The sequence below is a fragment of the Engraulis encrasicolus genome, chromosome 12, assembly GCF_034702125.1.
Source record: "Engraulis encrasicolus isolate BLACKSEA-1 chromosome 12, IST_EnEncr_1.0, whole genome shotgun sequence".
Classification (NCBI taxonomy): Eukaryota; Metazoa; Chordata; class Actinopteri; order Clupeiformes; family Engraulidae; genus Engraulis; species Engraulis encrasicolus.
Window position 1 is genome coordinate 38950557 of NC_085868.1, and position 19866 is coordinate 38970422.

Consider the following 19866-nt stretch of genomic DNA (forward strand, 5'->3'; position numbering starts at 1 on the left):
CATATTTTAAAGATATAATACGTAGATGATTATCCTCCTGTGCCACTAGGCTTATCATTTCAGGTTCATAATTTCATATTTTATCTAGGACTGTAACGATATTGTATCGAACCGTGAAATCGTATGCAGTGCCACAAAACTGTATCGCGCTGCAAGAAGGCAGAATCATGATATGCCCTTTCAAAGTTCTCTTACCCCTCAGTCCAGAAAACTACCGCAGAATATGAGGTGATCGTGCTTTCAAAGTTCAAAAAATATTTTTATTATCTTAAAAGTAGCCTCTTCTATTCTACCAATAACCTATCATAGTTTTTATTTATAATTTTATTGAGTGAGCTTGGCGTAACGATTTGCATCCAGAGTGTCGAGCAGCTGTAGGCTGACGTGAGTTTCTAAGAGCACAGATGTGCAAACACAAATACAACATGAGCTGGCTGACAGAAGGTTATACTATAACAATGATCATTTGTATTTTCAATACAGATACTGTATACACTTTGTTTTGATGGCAAAATCTTGACGGGAACAATAATGTATCATCAAAATACATAATCCATAATGCTCCTCAGTCTCAGGGACACAGGCCACTCAGTTTTATGTATTTAAATAGCCTGCAACTATTAAACACAACTATTCCTTTGATTTTGTGATTTATTATGATTTTTACAATTTAAAATAGACTAATTAGGAAACATTAAGAAACTTCATTGGTCAGGTCAAGGAGAGAAAGATTTTCTTGGAATAAAAGAAAACATATCAGGGGCATTATAGAGGGCAAAACTTTATTTTTTAACATGTCAACACAAAACGTTCTTTTGATTTGATTGGGGAAAATCACTGGCCATACGTAATCCACAAACATAATTCTTTGTAATGAATAGGAGCCACAATACCCAATTATGTTTTGTATGGTTTTACTACTTACAGTACCATTGTCTTTATCTGCTTCCATATCAACCATCTACAATGTTAAGCACCATCTCAACATCTTGTTCCTTTGTGGGTGAATGCCACCATGTGACAGGCAGGCGGCTAGAAAATAAATGTCACACAACCTTGGAATGGAATGCAATTAAACCATTCAAAAACACTACCACTAGTCCTTCAGTAGCACAGACAGTCTAGGACACATCACAAAACATACAGATTGGATTGCGGTGTTCATTTTGTAAGCACTGAGCTCACAAGATTCACAAGGAACAAATCTCAAACCAAGGACATTTGAGTGTGCAGATTATTGGTTGTGTGGTGCCCCTGGTCCTCTGAGTGATGAGATAATCTCTCCAGGCACATTGTTAAATGCAGTGTTAATTCGACACTTAAGGAGTACTCTTGGACCAAACACACTATAGAATAGTGTTTCTCAACCCCCCTTGAGTTAAATAATAGGGTTTTACCATTCTCTTGTACTTTCAACCGTTCTCTGGGTATGGTAGTGCAAATTTTACCTCCAAGCTAGCAGTTAACATTGAGTCCTACAGGTATATGACCAGCTGGTGGCTAACTGGTCTCACAGAACTCAATGTTAAATGGGGAGGTGTAAAATAAGCTTATTTCCAAAACTGGGACAGTATCACTTTGAGGGTCACGAGAGAGCCTTTGGGGCATTGAGAAGGATACAGCGGAGGAGGAATCTCAGTTGCAATGGAGGAACATTGGCCTATTTTATTTTTTAGTACTGAAGGGGGTGATGTAGCAGGCTTATGATGAGGTCAGGGAAGCGTTGGGAGGCTTATGGTGAGGTCAAGGGGGCATTTAGTCAAAAAAGGTTGAGAAGCACTGCTCTAGAAGATGTTAAATAGACTCTCTAAGTGTTTAATTAACACAAAATTTGGTTCTAAACTGGTGGATGTGACCATAGAGAACATAGGCTACATGCACCAGCACAAAGTAGGTCTGATGCAGAAATTATGGGTCCTCTTGACAAAGACTACACGTACCTTTGCCCCCTTTCACTGTAAAGCACCTTTGAAGCTGAAATCACCATCTGCCACAGGGCTGCTATGCCAATTATATTGCTACCGTTTCTTTGGGCATGAAACTTGAAAATAAAAAGGTGTTCTTTATTTCTGGAGACAACCTATGTAATTCATAAATACATTATGACACATACCAGAATGTGAAGTAGGTCTAAAGTAAAGTTTTATTAGGCCTACAGTTAAATAGTCACTTTTTTAAATTCAGCGTTTACACTGAATTTACAACACTGTTGTGTTAGATGCCACTGTTGTAGTATTATTGAATAACTCTGGCTCTGCTGTGTGCTCGTGTACCCATTCCAGGTAGTTGGACACCCGAGTGTAAATGCCATAGTTTCCAGGTCTGGCACACCCTTTCCCCCAGCTCACTACCCCCAACAGAAACGCGGTGTTCCTGTAGTGCGTAACCAGAGGACCTCCGCTGTCCCCTTTGCATGAGTCCTCGTTGCCCTCGATGTACCCCGCGCAGAACATGTTTGCGGACAGCGTGACATTGCTGTTCTCTACGCACTCCTGCGTCCGGATGCGAGGCACCTTCAGCCGTCGGAGGAGGCTGGACTGGGGTCCGCCCTCGCTGCGTCGGCCCCAGCCGCTGACCGTGTGGTAGTGGACAGACCAGAGCTCGCGTTCGGCGAGGGCGCGGGTGGGCAGGCATATGGGCACGGCGTGTGGTGTGTATTCAACGGGCTCGTGAAGGTGCAGGAGAGCGATGTCATTATCGACCGTTTTGGGGTTGTAGTCTGGATGTAAAATCATTTGTTTCACCATGACGGTTTGCTCCGTTCCTTCGTCCTTGTAGCGATCGTGCTCACCTGTGACATGAAAACAACAAAACAAACAAAATAATTCCAGCAGTGAAAGTTGTTTATGGATTTTGTGTTTTGCCTAACTTTCAATAAAAATACTTTTTCAATACAGCATATGACTGCAGTACCAATTTTGGCCACATCCTACATAATAGGTCTACACCTATAAGAACAGTATAAATGTTGATAAACGGTAAATAACATCTAGCATCTAAAATAACCATTTGAACTATAATATTCATCTGACTTTATAACAATCTAATGTCAAGATTAAGTGACTTGACATGTCAAGAAGTCAAAGAACAACGTGGAAAATCTTGTTTTACGGTACCTGCGATTATTTTCAGGTGTTTCACTTGAGGTAGGTCCACCAGACAGTGGGCAGCAGTGATGATCCAGGTGGGCTTGTATATGGCTCCTCCGCAGAAGTCTTGCTTCCCATACTGCAGCAGAACCTTGAGGAGAGAGCAGAATTGAGGGGAGTGTCAAGTGTATACTTTACATTACAGTACATTACTGTACTGACACTTTAATAGTGCTCACACTATCGCCTGTTACTTGGTCTTCAAAGTTTGTCACTGAGTGCTAAATTCCACAGAAAGTAAACGAATTCAAGAAGTTAAGGACAGCAACGAATCCAAGAAGTTAAGAACGGCACTCTTAAAGATTAAATTCTGATGACTCGGCAGTCAAAGTGTTGGCCTCCAAAATGTTCATGCACCTTTTCTAGAGTATTAGCACACAAGATTTGGTGAAAACCCATCCACCTGTTCAAACGTTATCACGATGAAGGACATAGGGACGCATGGACTCACATGGTCGAACAACCAGAGAATGACCAACTTCATAGGTATATAAAATGTTAGCCTGGGCGAAAGCGACTGTTGACTCCTGGCGGAGCCTAAATCTTTGGGTGGAGTACATAGGATGGCGTCACCAGGCTAATAAAACGTGTAGGAGAATTCAGACAGTACTGTACAACTGATGAACCTGACTGCATCTGAGATTCACTTACCTGCCATGGGCAGTGGCCTTTGGGGCACTCAGTCCCTCCCACAATCCTGGCACGGGGGTCCAGCTTAGCCTCAACACCAAAGGAGGGGTCCAGAGGAGCCTTGCCACAGGGAATGGGCTCTAGACAGAGTGAATGCAATTAGAGACATATCATCGCACCCATATACATTTTACAGATGTTTAGATGAAATTCATTTTTTTTTTCATTTTGATATTTTGTTTTTCTTTCTGATTAAACCAAACTGGTTTTAGCAACCAAAGTGACCATAGAAATCTTTGGACCTTCTCTTTGTCAGAGTATACAGTAGTAGAATAATGCATCATGTACACAGTATGTGTATGGTGTATGTGTATCTCACCGTTAGCCAGACATTTTTTCCCATCCGCTGCCAAAGAGTAGCTATCAGCACAGGAACAGACGCGTGTGCCCTCCGTCTCCTGGCAGAAATGCTCACAACCGCCATTGTCATACAGACAAGTTTCCAAGATGGACCGGCTTTCTGTGGGACAGATGATAATAACAATTGTGTTAACAGAGTATGCCCTTGGAAAAAAGTTCCATTCTTTTGCACAAATAAAGCACCCTAAATCACATAATTCACAAATAATCCTATTTTTGTTGGAAAAGTTTCCAACCCTAATGAGCCCTGATCGTTCCGTAACACCCTCAAGAATTCTTTTTTTCCTAATTGGGGTTCTCTGTGCGACAGTCAGAGCTCCCCCATAACCCCAGTGATGGTCACAGCAAAGTCAAGTGGGCTTTATTGTCAATGTCTTCACTTGCATGGGTCATACAAGGAGAATTCTATCCCATATGATAACATATATACTGCCCTACAATATCAGAACGCAGTATCTTGAAAATGGTCGAAAATGGGTTTTGACCGTAAATTGGCTTTAAAATACCTTCTTTTTCTTGTGTTAATTTTTGTTGGTCCAACTTGGTCCCGTTTCAGAAAAAAACGCTAAAAAACGATTATACTGCGCTTTTTGGTTTTAGGAGGTAGGAAGAACGCAGTATAACGCGCATTATACTGCACTTCTCCATTGACACCGTGGTTTTGGTGTAGACAGTAATACCACAACAGAACGCAGTATAATGATTTTTCAGCTAAAAAGTAATGAGAATGTTGGTTTTTTTGCTTTTTTCTTGTGTGCATAAATTTCCACCATGAAAAAGTATTATATGGAAGTGTCATCATCACTTGACCTCCAACACAGTTGCGTGGCCAGAAAGGAAACTTTAAAGCCTTTTTTCTCAGTTTGCCATTTTGAATTATACTGCGTTCTGAAATTGTAGGGCAGTATAGACAAAGACATGACAACCATGAAATGGCAAGATAGAACAGCAGGACACATAGTAATGAGAGTTAAACAGTAATACAATACATCATATTTGAATCACACTGCCACTATTGTGTTACTGTATGTAGTGTGGCGTGCGCCTCACCTTGCTCACAGTTTCTCCCACTGTATCCAGGTAAGCACATACAGGTGTAAGCCTCTCCCAAGGCCGTACAAATCCCGTTGTTGGCACAGGGGTTGGAGAGGCAGTGATCCACCACTGTAAAACATCAGAAAGCAGACAGACAGCACTGTTAGGTTGGAACATCAGCTTTTTTGGGATGATATTGTTTTGGGCAGGAAAATGTAGAGTAGAGTGCTCACCATTGTATTTACGCCAGAATTCATCCTAGGGAAAGAAAATGCATCATATAACACTGATATTCATTTGTCACTCATTAAGGTATATACAGTGAGGAGATGATCCATTGCTGATTTTGTTGGTTTGCCCACTAATAAAGACATGATCATTCTATAATATTAATGATAAAATGTATTCTAATATGGAGAGACAGAATATCAAAAAGAAAATCCAGAAAATAACTTTGAAGAATATATTTTAATTGATTTGTATTCCATTGAGGAAAATAAGTATTTGACCCCTCTAGTCAAAGAAGACAAAATACTTGGTGGCAAAGCCCTTGTTTTCTCATTCAGAGGCCAGATGTTTCTTTCAGTTAATGACAATGTTTGTGAATATATTAGAAATGATTTTTGTCCACTTTTCTTTGCAGATCATCTCTAAATCATTTAAGTTGTATGACTGTAGCTTGGCAAATTGGATCTTTTGTCCCCTTCACAGGATTATTATAGGGATAATGTTTGGAAACTGTCTAGGCCACTTCATGACCTTAATGTGCTTCTGCTTGAGCTACTCCTTCGTTGCTTGGGCTGTATGTTATGGATTATTATCATATTGGGAGGCCAATCCATGATCCACCTTCAGTCTAGTGGTGGTGGGAAAGAGGTTGGCATGCAGCATTGTACGTTTACATGTCTCCCTTCATCCATTCCTTGACGATGTGAAGTTGTCCTGTGTCTTGGCCAGACAAACAACCTCAAAACATAATGTTACCACTTTCATGTATGATGTTGGAGAAGGTGTTGTTCTTGGGATCATAGGCAGCATTTCTCTTCCTCCAAACACATTGAGTTGTGTTAATGCCAAACAGTTTGATTTTGGTGTTATCTGATTCCAGCACCTCCCAATCATATCCTAATCCAGTTTGATGTTCATTGGCAAACTTCAGGTGAGCCTGAACAGGTTCCTTCTGAAGCAGGGGTACCATACATGCACTGCAGGATTTTAATCTCTTGTGGTATTAAGTGTTTCCAATAGTTTTCTTAGTGATTGATGTCCCAGCTGCCTTGAGATCATTTCCTAGCTCCTCCCATACAGTTTTAAGGTGCTTTATCTCTTTTTTTTCTGGTTATTAAATTCCCACAAGGTCAAATCTTGTATGGAACCACAGACAGGCCTAAGATTGATGATTGATGATCATTTTGTATGTCCTAAAATCGGAAAGAAATGCACCAACAGTTTGCTCTTTAATATCCAGGAGCCCATTTCAGCCTTGTTGAGTTCTAAAATCTTGTCCCTGACATCCTTTGACGGCTTTTTGTTCTGTCCCATGTTGGCGAGTTTAGTTTGATTGATTGACTGATTCTATGGACTGATTCTGCAGATTCAATGTATCTTTTGTGCAGGTTACTATTAACAGGTGTGTTCAATTCAGATAACAAGTTGATTGGAAGTGCCATTTGATCTGCGGGATCAGAACTCTTAATGGTTGGCAGGGGATCAAATACTTATTTCCCTCAATGAAATATAAATCAATTAATATATATTCTTTATAGTTAATTTCTGCATTTTCTTTTTGATATTCTGTCTCATCATATTATAATACATATTATCATTAACATGAAAGACTGGTCATGTCTTTATTAGTGGGCAAACCAACAAAATCAGCAAGGAATCAAATACTTATTCTCCTCACTGTACCACAGTGACAAACTCACTATCTCGTTACTATGAATGGCTTCAAAGAAGCGCATGAGTAGCTAATGTGTAAAATACAGTAGGCTACAATTAATATTTAATTAGTTGCAAAAGTTGCATATGTCAAGCCTTAGCCCATTGAAATGTCACATGCAACATTCAAATGCTAGTGCTAAGTAGCCTATGTAACATAGCTGGTACAATTTAAGTAATCATTTCAATTAGTTCCTTATAGTACATATAATATAGTATAATATATAGTATAGTAGGCCTACATAAGGTTTAATGTGACTGCAAAATAATCCATTATAGGCTACCATTGTTAGCAATGACAATGTGTCAGGAACTCTGTAAAACGTTGCAAGCAAGTTAAACTTAGTAAGTTGCCCTGCTGCCTTAAGTTTGTAAGTTAACTCAACTTGAGGCTTATATTTGTGTCAACTCAGAAATCAAAGTGTCAAGTTGAGTTAGCTTACAAACTTAAGACAGCAGGGTAACTTACTTTTTTAAAGTTTAACTGGCTTGCAATGTTTTTCAGTGAAGGAATAATCAATGCTAACCGTAGTTTTGGTGTGTTCAAACACTTCTCGGGCCTCCTCGTAGGAGCACAGCTCTTCTAGACATTCCCTCTCCAGATCGCCCTTTTTCAGCTCCTCAAACCAGCCTGAGTTGGCCCTGCGACTGCGCTCAAGTACCTCATGTGCTTCCCCACGCTCCAGAAACACTGCAGCATCAAGGATTATGTCAAAACACACAAAGACGACTATGAGAACACATTCACATACTGGTAGGTACAGTAGATGCCACTGATTTTTTTGGTAACATGTGCAAGGGTTGGGAAATCTCCATTGATCACCCAGACCTTGGGTGTCCCATGGAAGTTGCATGGTATGCACATACTGTAGAAGGGGGAAAATAAGTGGCTCCTACTACATAGAACTCAACAATTGTTAAATAAAAGGCATTTGCTTACCAGGTGAAACTGGGTGGCAGGAATACAGTGGCGCTAGCAACACTGTTAGACAGAAAACCTGCAGATTACACATGTCGGGTTGAACTTCTGCGTAGAATCTTTTTTCCACTTTTGTGTTTTGTGTCAGTCGTATAGGTTTGTGTTCAAAGTCTCTTTTCCATCGCTGTTACCTCATGCTGCAGGTAAAATCAATACACTTGGCAAACAGTTCACCATATCACGTTTTTCATCATTAGGAAGAGGTGATTTTCAAAGATGGTAGTTTGACACACAGTATATTTGATAGGGAGTGTAACTTCAGATACAATATATGTAAATAAAGATATTTCATTATATATCATTTTTATGAGTCAGTAGGATGACTCAGTGTCAGCTATAGTTAAAAATATTTATTTACATAGCTTAACTAATAAATAGGCCTAATTATGATGAATCAATGTTACAAAATAGTTATGGAGTGTTTGATAACTAAAGAAAATCAAGATTGCAGTCATTCCTAAACAAAAAACAAGCTGAAATATGTATATAACTAGGTTTTTTTTTAACTTATTCATTATAAACTATTAATTATTCAGCCAGTAAACTCACCTGACATGAGAATCTCTCTGAGGAGGAATGTGAAAGAGAGGAACTGAAATCCCATTTTGAGGCAAACTTGACATCCATTCTGGGCCTACTTCAGCTGGGCTAATCTTCACTCCCCCTACCGAGGTGTAGGATGCTTTTTGTCTGGCTTTTGCTTGATTTGCTTGTCTCTACTTTTAGATATTCACACTATTTCCAACTCAGGATTAGCTACAATTGCAGAGGAAAACAGGAACTTGTATGTATGAGTGATTCAAACAATTGACTAAATGTTACAGTAGGCAACACATGAAAGGTCAGAGGATCACCTTGATACAGAGTGCTGCATTGGATTTCTATAGGCCTACTGAAATCGAGGGTCGGTGAAGACATACATGGGAAGGCTATAATGAATGTAGCTGATAGCCTATACTGCTAATGGGAATACAAAGAAAGGATGCGTTCAGATCATGACCAGATGAGTCGCTTGACTGAATCAGTTTTAGCAAAACAAAATATGAGTACTGTTCTACTGGCGTAACGCAAGTACTTCAGCCCACCCCCCTTCAAGCTACCAATAATGGGCCCCCGAACGAAAAAAGAGGGCCTATCATGTGGAGGGTGCCCGTTTCTTCAAGTCAAGGGCCCATGTGGTCCCCCGGCCTCGTATGGGACCCCCTTTCCTCGCGGGGGCTGCGCGGGTATACTTTACGCCCCTGTACTGATCGCTGTCATAGACAATGTATTGCTAGATCACTGTCTGCCCTGACTCAGCCCGATGCACTGTTAGGACAGTAAAACACACTCATGAGAGGCCACCATAGAGACAGAGACTGAACCAGAAGAGACAAGCACTGAGAGAAGATTTGAAAGCAGTTATTATCAGCCGCCAGCGGCCGTCTTTATCTCGCAACTTTATTTCTTTCGTTGAGCTACCTGCTGATTGGCGCATTTTAACAGTGCAAACAGAGCCAATTGTGGTTGATAAGAACTGTGTTGGGGTACAAGCTGTAACAGTCATGTACATCAACAAACGCTGGTGAACCAAAGCAGTGGCCTTTAACGTGAAAGAATTCTTAAAAAGAAAAAAAAGAAAAACACCTCAATGTGCAGAAAATAAACAGGAATTTGGAGAGCTTCAGGCTTTTCCTTGGTGCTAATCAGGACTCTCAGAATTTTGAAGAAAACGGGAAAAAATATCCTTCTGCGTGTCTTTGTTCCTGTGTTACTGGATGTGATTGTGCGCACATCCGTACACTACTCTCAGCATTTTTGCCTTCTTCAGGGCGTATGAATGTCCTGTCTCAGCCACTGCACACAATGTAGTGTGGTCTGTGGCTGAAAAGCTGCACTCTCAAATAGAAATGGTGATTCACTTGTAAGCATGACAGACACTGGGTCCAACTCAATCTAGTACCTCCTGACCTCTCCTTTTGCTTGTGTCCTCATGATGTGAGAAGAGATATTATTGAAGATATAAGTTTTCTTCTCTTTTCTTCTATCAAAACCACAATTCAATGTCCTTTTCTCATTGTCAATCGTGATGTTGAATGAGGAAAAGTCCCCCAAATGTTACTCTTCCTAGGCTGACAGCGCGGAAAATGTATGCAAGTCAGTAAATAAGAAGACATAATGAACATAATACGTCTACTAAGGGGAACATGTATAGTTTTCTCAACAAAGGCAGGGCATCAGTGTAGCACGAGGCTACAAGCAAAAAGGCGGGAACAGGGCAGGACAGGAGGTTAGAGATTGACCCAAAGACAGCAGTAGAGAGCCATGTTGCCAAAGCTATAAGTCACTAGTCTGCTGAGGGTCAAGCTGCATGCTGCAGGCATGTTGGATTAGGCTATCTAAGGACCTACAGTCAAATCAGAGCATACATACTGTATGTAAACCATTGTATTTCTTTAATTACGTTACACTTTAATGAAACTTTTACACAAAGCAACCTATAGTTGGTATACTGTATAGGGTGTTGGCTAGTCCCTGGAGCAATGTGGGCTAGGTGCCTTGCTCAAGGGTTCTTCGGCCATTGGATGTAGGAAGAGATTCGGGTGGGATTCCAACCTGAAACCCTTAAGAACATCTCCCTAAACATTAGGCCACGGCTGCCCCAACCTCAAACCCAAACCTTTGGAACCTCTATTTTGTGAGGCCATCAAATGCAATCTGCTCATAACTCAAAGATTTTGTTCAGCTCGATGGATAATGGGTTCCATGTTTCAGGTTACAACTCACCACTTTGTCACCATAAAACAATTTGTTGTGAATATTCTTTTTCATTCTCTAGCAACAACAACAAAATCATGCTTCATTATTATCCACTTACTTTATTTCAGTAACAGTTCAGTTTTGATCTTGAACAGTATGAATTATGTGAGCTGTAGAGCAGAAAACCATGTTTGCTGTACCTTGCCTTTGGTTGAGCTGTATGAAAAAGTTATGTTATGACATGGCTATTGCTGACAATCCAAACATACTGTATAATAATTCTTGTTAAACGTAAGTGAATGAGATGCAATATAATGTGCTCCACTCAACTTTTTGGCCCGATTAATCGATTAGAGATGTTAATGTAATTCAGAATTAATCAACTACAGCACACTCTACTCTGTACTTTCAGCATTCTCTGACTATACAATGCAAGTTACAGTAGTAGCATCAAATAAAATAATTGAGTCGAGTGGATTTCCTTCATTTCCTTCAGGATTTAATGATCTATATTCAGAACTAGGACTTGTACGCTAGTCTTGTTCTTCTGTTAAATGTTTCAAAATATTATTTATTACTTTATTATTAGCCTACATTATTACTTGTTCGACTTTCACTTAATCTAGCCTTTCCTCATGTCGTCCTCTATGCACTGCAAGTAGTTTGACACTGGTGTAGACTCCATAAGAATCAATGGCAGTAGTAGCCTATAGAATAAAATATGTAAGCCTAATTAAGTCAAGATTTCCTGTATTGCTTCGGGATTAAAAGACGAATCTAGAGTCAAATTCTTAGCCTCTCTTCATGTGATCCTCTATCCACTGCAAGTAGTTTGACACTGGTGTAGACTCCATAAGAATCAATGGCAGTAGTAGCCTATAGAATAAAATATATAAGCCTAATTAAGTCAAGATTTCCGAAGACGAAGACGAATCTAGAGTCAAATTCTTAGCCTCTCTTCATGTGATCCTCTATCCACTGCAAGTAGTTTGACACTCTGGTGTAGACTCCGTAAGAGTCAATGGCAGCGCAGCCCTTTCCCCAGCTCACGATGCCCAGCAGGAAGTGGGTATTCTTGTAGCGGGTCACCAGGGGGCCGCCACTGTCCCCCTGGCACGAGTCACGACCCCCCTCCTTATAGCCAGCGCACAGCATGTTACTGGTCACGTCCAGGCCCGTGTGTGACATGCACTCCCGTGAGGGAACCCGCGGCACGTTCAGCCGCTGGAGGATGACGGAGGGGGGCCCCAATTGGGCCAGCCGTCCCCAGCCGCTGACGGTGGAGTTGCGTATGGCGGCCAGGGTTCGGCCGAACGTGCCCGCGCGGGTGGGTAGGCAGATGGGGATGGCGTAGCGGCTGAGTTTGATGGGGGACTTCAGGCGGAGCAGGGCCAGGTCGCTGTCTTTGGTGGTGTGATTGTAGCCCTCGTGCGAGATGACGAGTTTCACCCCGCGAGACTGCTCCGAGCCCTCCTCTACCTCGCGGTTGTGCTCCCCTGTGAGGATGATGCATAATGACACCCATCACATTTTTTTCATTTTAAGTACGTTATATGGATGGCTCGGGATAAAAAAAAGGACCTACTATAGTCAGCAAAAAGCAGGGCTGTTTGCAAGCCATCAACCACAACACATCATTTCTATCTGAGCATAATTTTTATCCATGTATATTTACAAGCATTTACTCTATGCAATGCACAATAGTAATACAGGGGAGTACTGTATATTTGAGTAATGTGTAACCCCAAACATGTGAATCTTGAGACTTACCCACTGTGATCTCCAGTCTACTGGCATCAGTCTGATACACACAGTGTGCTGCAGTCAGAATCCATTCAGAGTTCAGGACTATGGCTCCACAAAGGTAACCCCCATTGCGCTTCAGTAAGGCCTAATGAATAAAAGATTAAATGATTCCTAAAATGGTTAACATTTCCTCCCTAGTTTTTAGATGCATCCTAGCATCTCTATACGAGGGTGTGTCTGCCCGTCTGTTTGTCTGTCCGCCTGAAACGCATTCTTTGAATTGTACTTCCCTCCTGTGTCCACAAGGCAGCAGTGCATAGACGGACACATCTTTGTCCACCTGTCTGACTTGTTTTTTCCACTATCCATTTCTGTTTTATGTGACCAGTAAATATGAAATAGTAATTCAGAGCTTTTCCCTTCCTCTGACCTTTTGTACACCCTGAAAACACTCCATACTTTGGAGTTGACGTTATTCACATCTCTGACTTTCGGCCGCGTTATCGAACTCAAGCTCCTCCAGTACATACGGTAGAAACAATGTTGGTGTTCTCTGTTTTCAAAGCACCTTCCCCCTACCCAACCTCATTTCAATTTGGAAACTTTTGGAAACGTTTTGAAAAATTAGCAAAATGTACCTCAGAGTTTTCATGCAAAAAATATTCACATGGGGTACCAAAGAGCTAACTGCACACATGAAATGAAATTAAATATTTCTTGCCGTCGCTTAATAACAGCAGAGGGCTAGGGTCAGGGTCAGGGTCATGGAGCTGGTAGCCATGGAGCCAGTAGTCTGGTTCGAGAAGTTTGAAATGTAGCACACAACATTTCCCTCTTCAAAACATGCTCTGATGTGCATATTCAGACAGTTTGCAAAAACGTTCTCATTGGTACATTTTGCTGTGACTTTTCCTGTTTATGCTTTATGGTACATTGGAATTACAGAGATGGACTTACCTGCCACGGGCACTGCCCACGCGGACACACATCACCTCTGACGATTCTGGGGCCAAATTCTATCGCTTGCGTTTTTCCACAGGGGAATTTCACTAAAACATGATGAAAATAAGTCAAATATGCATTTCTCATGTTATTTGATGCATCATATTATCATGATAAAAGTGCAAATAATATTAGGTATCAAATGCCCAACGTCCAACAAGTCCAACACCAACCTGTCCTGCACTACACTACATTTATTTTGGGAAAACCTTAGTCTGTAACCATGCAAGATGGATTACTGGTTGGAATTTTAGAATTTTATTTATTTATTATTTTTTGCTGCTTATTGCAGTCTGTTATATCTGTCTGTGTCTTGTGTCTGGTGCCAGCGTTTGTACTGCAAACACAATTGCCCCATGGGGACAATAAAGTTCTACTACTACTAGAATTGACAGTTACCGTGGACTGACTGAACATTTTCTCAACTGACATACTGTAAATGGTGTCCATTTATATCATTCATAGACCTATGATGTATAGCCCAGGGACATACTTGCTGCTGGATACAGGTGCACATGCACTTTTTGCAAATTTTATACTATTTTTGTGTGCGGTAGAGTGCCAGACACCTAACAGTGTACGCAGACTTGTGCGTATGATGCAATACTGACAGAACCGCAAGGGACGATCTTCCAAACTTCCATGTTGAGGTGATGTTAGAGTCAAACAGTGATGGAAAATATTAACGAGAGCCCCATTGTCCATCTGCCCCCTACATGATACACCTTCACTATCGTGCATTGTACTCTGATAGCTCTGAAGCAAGTATGTGCACTCGGTCGCACATGGTTGCATGCGTAATGTACCCGCTTAATGTACGCCATTCCACCAGTGAAACGCTGTAATAGTCACTGAAAAGCATTTTTTTTTAAAGATATGTTTTGGTCTTTTTGACTTTATTTATATATAGGACAGTGAAGGTGGAGACCGAAAGCAAGTGGGGAGAGAGAGACGGGTAAGGGCCGGCAAAGGACCCGGACCGGGAATCGAACCCGGGTCAGCCGCATGGTAGACGAGTGCCCTACCGGTTGGCCACAGCAGGGCCCGCTGTAAAGCATTTACTACCACAGCACTACACCACTATGGTAGTACACTGTTGGTAATTCTTAATGACTTGGTCATTGCCATTCTGGTAACATATTAGGGGCAGTGTCTTAGTGGGTTAAGGCTCACCGGCCCAAGTGGGCTTTCTTGTTCACCTCTACTGTATAATCTCTTCCTGCCCCCCCAGAGGAGATTGAGCCAGCTACTGCAGTGACTCTGTTGGGCAGTCTGTCTGTTTATGTGTCCGCCCGCAGCGCTTTGGGTTATCTGCAGGTGGTGGCAAACATACATCACTCGCATCATTAGCATTGCCAAGGGCGTCGGGCTGCCATCTCTACTTGCTCTCCTTGGTCTCTACCAGGTCCGCTGGCAGCTTTTGCCATGCCCGGAGCAAAGTCATTTGAAAGGGCCCTCGATCCAATACAAACAATGTAATGAGGACCCAATTTTGGCCCCCCTTTATCTCTGGGCCCAGGACAACTGGACCCTTTGTCCCCCCTTTTGGCTTCCCTGGTCTCTGTCCCCCCCTTTCGGCTTCCCTGGTCTCTCCTGTACTATGTGCAGTCCAAGATGAAAACGTACTGAATGTCCTGCGGTGTGCTCACCTTGGGCTATGCAGCTGGTGTTATCAGAGGCCAGGCTGTACCCCACAGCACAGCTGCAGTGTGGAGTGGAGTCCTGTGACTCAACACAGAAGTGCTCACATCCTCCATTGCGGTAAAGACAACCGTAGTTTGCCGGTTGAAACACGGTTGCTTGTAAGACACAAGCACACACACACACACATGAATGCACGCATGCATACACACACACACACACACACACACACACACACACACACACACACACACACACACACACACACACACACCAAGTCAAGACACAGATAGGCTCAATCTCTGTTGTACGTCATGGAGAAGAATGGGGGAGAGCACTGGTTATTACTCCGCCACCAACCTGGCAGGTCGGGAGTCAAACCGGCAACCTTTGGGCTACAAGTCTGACGCCCTAATCGCTTACCCATGACTGCCCGACCGACCTACTGTCCATGCATATACAAATACAGTATGTGAAAGTTACATATTGTAGTATGTGCAATAGACTAGTGAAGCAATATTTTGCGATGGAACCTTGCTGAAGAATAGTGCTGAGTCACTACTACCATCGCATCATGTCACTTTCCTTAAATGCCAAAGGCCAGAACAACTACCAGTGCATGATTAAGACATACCTTTGCCTCTGCCCACCTGACTTGGTGGACAGGTTTTCACTAAATCCTTTATGCTAACACTCGAAAGAATAATGGGTATTAACTGTTTTCAAGCTTTTTAAATGGATGACTTTCAAGATGGCCACGGAGGCATCAATATCAAGTATTTGGTGTCCAATTCTACCCGTGTTCATATATCAACGTTTGTCAAAGGTTAACTAATATACTGTATTTTCCGATCTATTCCATGTCATTATGAGCATTATGTAGGCTACATGTACAGCTTTGTTAAATATGATTGTAGGCACTAGGCGGGTGTTTTACCTTTGTCACAGTTTCGGCCCTCAAAGCCCCTGGGGCAGATACAGATGTAGGCCTGGAACTGGTCCTCACACCTCCCACCATTGACACATGGCTGAGATAAACAGTCATCAGCATCTACCAGAGAGAAATAATGCTTAAGCAATGCTATTAATTGGACATTTCGCTAATATTGCATTTTAGTAGAGAAGTAGGCAAACCCGATTCATTCCAAATGAATTCCAAATGGATTATTTTTTGTTAAAAGTTGAGGTACAGTACATGTCCTCTTAAAGGGATTGGGTGAAATGTGTTAGTGTGTCATATGTAGTACACTCTCTCACACACACACACACACACACACACACACACACACACACACACACACACACACACACACACACACACACACACACACACACACACACACACACACACACACACACACACACACCACATACCTGAATACACCCTCCAGAACTCAGTCTGTAACAAGGGGATGACACATACAGAGAAATTAATAATCTTAACCTCAGTCATTGCTCACTGATGAACACACACAAGTAGCCTATATGCTCATCTGTGTAAACCTATAGTACATGAGAGGAGGATATCATCACACTATCGACACTCGCTCGTGTCTATGATACATGTAACACACAATATAATCAAGATCAAGTTTTGATTTCATAAACAAAGCCATGTGTTGTATAATATATTACTTACATTATATTTTATAAGTTATACAGTATAATACATATTTTATTTCCTCACCAGGTGGTCAGGAAGGGGGAATATCTCTCTCGCTTCCTCGTAGTCGCATATCTCCTCCAGGCACTCCCTCTCCAGGTTGCCCTGTTTCAGTTCCTCAAACATGGAGTTGGCTCGCCGAGACCTCTCCAGCAATACCTCACTGGCATGGGGCCTGTTCAAGAACACTGTGACAACCCGCAGCCCAAAGGAAGCAAGGAAATATGTATTATGTAATTAATATAGAATATTTTCAAGTCATTCTAGAAATCTACTTCTCTCAAAGTTGGCCCGTTTCAGTTTCTCAAACATGGTGTTGTTCCACTGTGACCTGTCCACACAGTCCTCCAATACCTCACTGGCATGGGGCCTGTCCAAGACTGTCCAAGACACGGCCCCACGTAATGAACGATGTACCGTACACGTACAGAGAACATGTTAAGTGTAAATCAGTTTTAAAATCAACTTGCCTCAGCTCACAGTTGGACTATCAGTTCCTAAAAGAGCATTCATCTCCAGGAACACCCAACCGACATGGGACCTGTCTAAGAACGCTGTAACCACCCACAGCCCAAAGTAAGGAGGAGGAAAAATGTAAACGTGCAGTATTTAAAAGAACTTATAGAAGAACTGTCTCACTGTCAGTTCCTCCAACATGAAGGTTAGCAAAACCTCTCTTGCATCCCCTGACTAGCATGGGGCCTTGGCAAGAACATTATAACAGCCCCAACGCAAAGCTAACCTGACTCTCGCCAGGTGGTTGGGTACCGCCTTGCTTTACAACATCCATCTGGGAGCTATGCCAGGCGTAGTTCTCGGAAGGTGACACCATCATGTGAGCTCAGGAAGTTGAGAGGAAATACACAAGTGTCTGGTGAGAGCCAGGCAAACCCAAAGTGGGGAATGATGTTAATAAAACATGTAATGTAAAAATGTTAAGACATTTTAAAAAGATCTATTTGTCTCAGAGCTGGATTATCAGTTCGTCAAGCATGGATTTTGCCTGTCGTGACCTCTCAAGCAACATCTGACGGGCACATGTCCAAGAACACAGCCCCAAGTAAGGAGAGATGTAAAAGTGTAAAATGTAAAGGCATTTTAAACATCAACTTGTCTCACAGTTGGATTGATGAAGCTGCCTTGGACAGACATGATACTGCGACTGCCTGTTTAAAAATACTGCTCAAAGTGAGGAAACAACAAAACAAATAAGCCGATAAGCCCCCCACATTTGGGCTTGCATGCCCACGGGGACCCCGGTTCGAGTCCGTCCGGGGTCATTTCCCGGCCCTGCCCCACCTCTTTCTCCCAACCATTTCCTGTCCACTCTCATACTGTCCTGTAATAATAAAGGCCAAACAGCCCCAAAACATTCAAAAAGGAAAAAAAAAATCAGAATCTTTAACCAACGAACGAAGGTCAACTCATACATGTACATAGCCAATCAGTGCGCTGTATAGGCTGTATAACATACTCCTGACCTGCATGGGACTTGCTTATATAGCCTATGCAATGCTACAACCCAACATGAGTCAATGGAAAGACTAACCATGTAAAAGTTACAGACAAACAAACAATAACTAATTTTATAGTTTGAAAGCAGAAAACAAAAGGCTGGTAAGTTGGCAGTTATAGTATTGCTAGTCAGTATGTGACAACATGGCATTATTTGACAGGAATGATTTTACACTACACATATTCTTAGGCTATAAACACTATGAACTGAAGACATGATGCACGTATTTATAAGTCAGGTGTTGATCCTACCTCCAGGTAACCCATGGCAAGGTGGAAAGGATAGGAACAGCAAAAACGTTGCGATCAGCTGACCTAAGTTTAGTGTCAAACTGCTCGACTCCATTACTCTACGGATGTAAGACTATGATCAAAGGTCATCAGAGCGTCCCAAATGCGTACACCAAAAACACACAACACTGGTCATGTGTCTGTCTCTCTGCACATGCAAACGAACGAGAAAATATAGGCCTACAATGGGACATTTTTTTTTCATTTTCCTATTTCATTATCTGCAACGTTGTGATACCTCATATGAGAAAACAATTTCTGATTTACAGTAGAACCGGTTCAGCCTCCCAAATGCATTTGGGAGTGTTAGAAGGTTTTAGATTGGGGGTTTAAAAGTGAACGTTCATCACCCATTAAAGGACCACTTCAGCCAATTTCAATATGCTGTTGTATTGCTCACGCTACCCTTGAATTGTCAGTAGGCTACCTGGTGATGCCACATTTTTCAGCTCAGCCCTTTCCGAGATATGAGCTATTCTAATGGGGGCAGCAAGGGACGCCGACAAGGGGGGACAAAGGGGTCAGTTGTCCCGGGCCCTGGGGGGATAGGGGGCCCATATTTAGGTCCTCATTACATTGAATGTATTGGGTGGGGGGCCCCTTCAGATGACTTTGTCCTGGGCCCAGCCAGAGCTGTCAGCGGCCCTGGCAGCGTTTGTTTACATTTTACATTTTTTTAACACAGGCCCACTCCAAATATTTTCCCAAAAGGTACTGCTGTTTGCTAGTTGTCTGCTGATGTTGCATAACCTTATGGGTGTTTTTGGGAATAAATAAAAATGTTTTTTTGAAATGTAATCAAACAGCTGCCCCCATTACAATGACCAGGATCTTGGAAAAGGCTGAAGAAGAAGAAAAAAAAACATCAGGTACTGACAAGTCCAGGGTAGTGTGAGCATTACAACTACATGTTGAAATTGACTGATGTTATCCTTTAAGCTAATCATCATATATATGCTAATTACTTGCTGATTTCAAACATGTAGGATACAACAAAAAATGAGAGTACTGTATTACAAAATAGTAGAGGTGTAACAATATACAAAAATCACGGTTCGGTACGTACCATGGGGTCACAGTTCCGCACATTTTGGGTACAGTAGGCTATATGCGAA

General features: G+C 42.0%; 1 protein-coding gene across 1 annotated transcript; it reads right to left on the bottom strand.

Annotated features, from left to right (window-relative positions):
* Positions 1-764: 764 nt before the first annotated feature.
* Positions 765-18844, bottom strand: LOC134459538 (uncharacterized). Its single transcript, XM_063211899.1, has 17 exons — positions 18713-18844; positions 16970-17133; positions 16657-16681; positions 16220-16333; positions 15291-15440; positions 13597-13688; positions 12664-12784; positions 11847-12389; positions 8704-8720; positions 8116-8278; positions 7703-7866; positions 5468-5492; positions 5250-5363; positions 4159-4299; positions 3801-3919; positions 3117-3240; positions 765-2791 (listed from the first exon to the last, which is right to left on the bottom strand). Exons 1-17 carry the CDS (start codon positions 18804-18806, stop codon positions 2199-2201), a joined length of 2763 nt encoding a protein of 920 aa, XP_063067969.1. The 5' UTR covers positions 18807-18844; the 3' UTR covers positions 765-2198.
* Positions 18845-19866: the final 1022 nt, after the last annotated feature.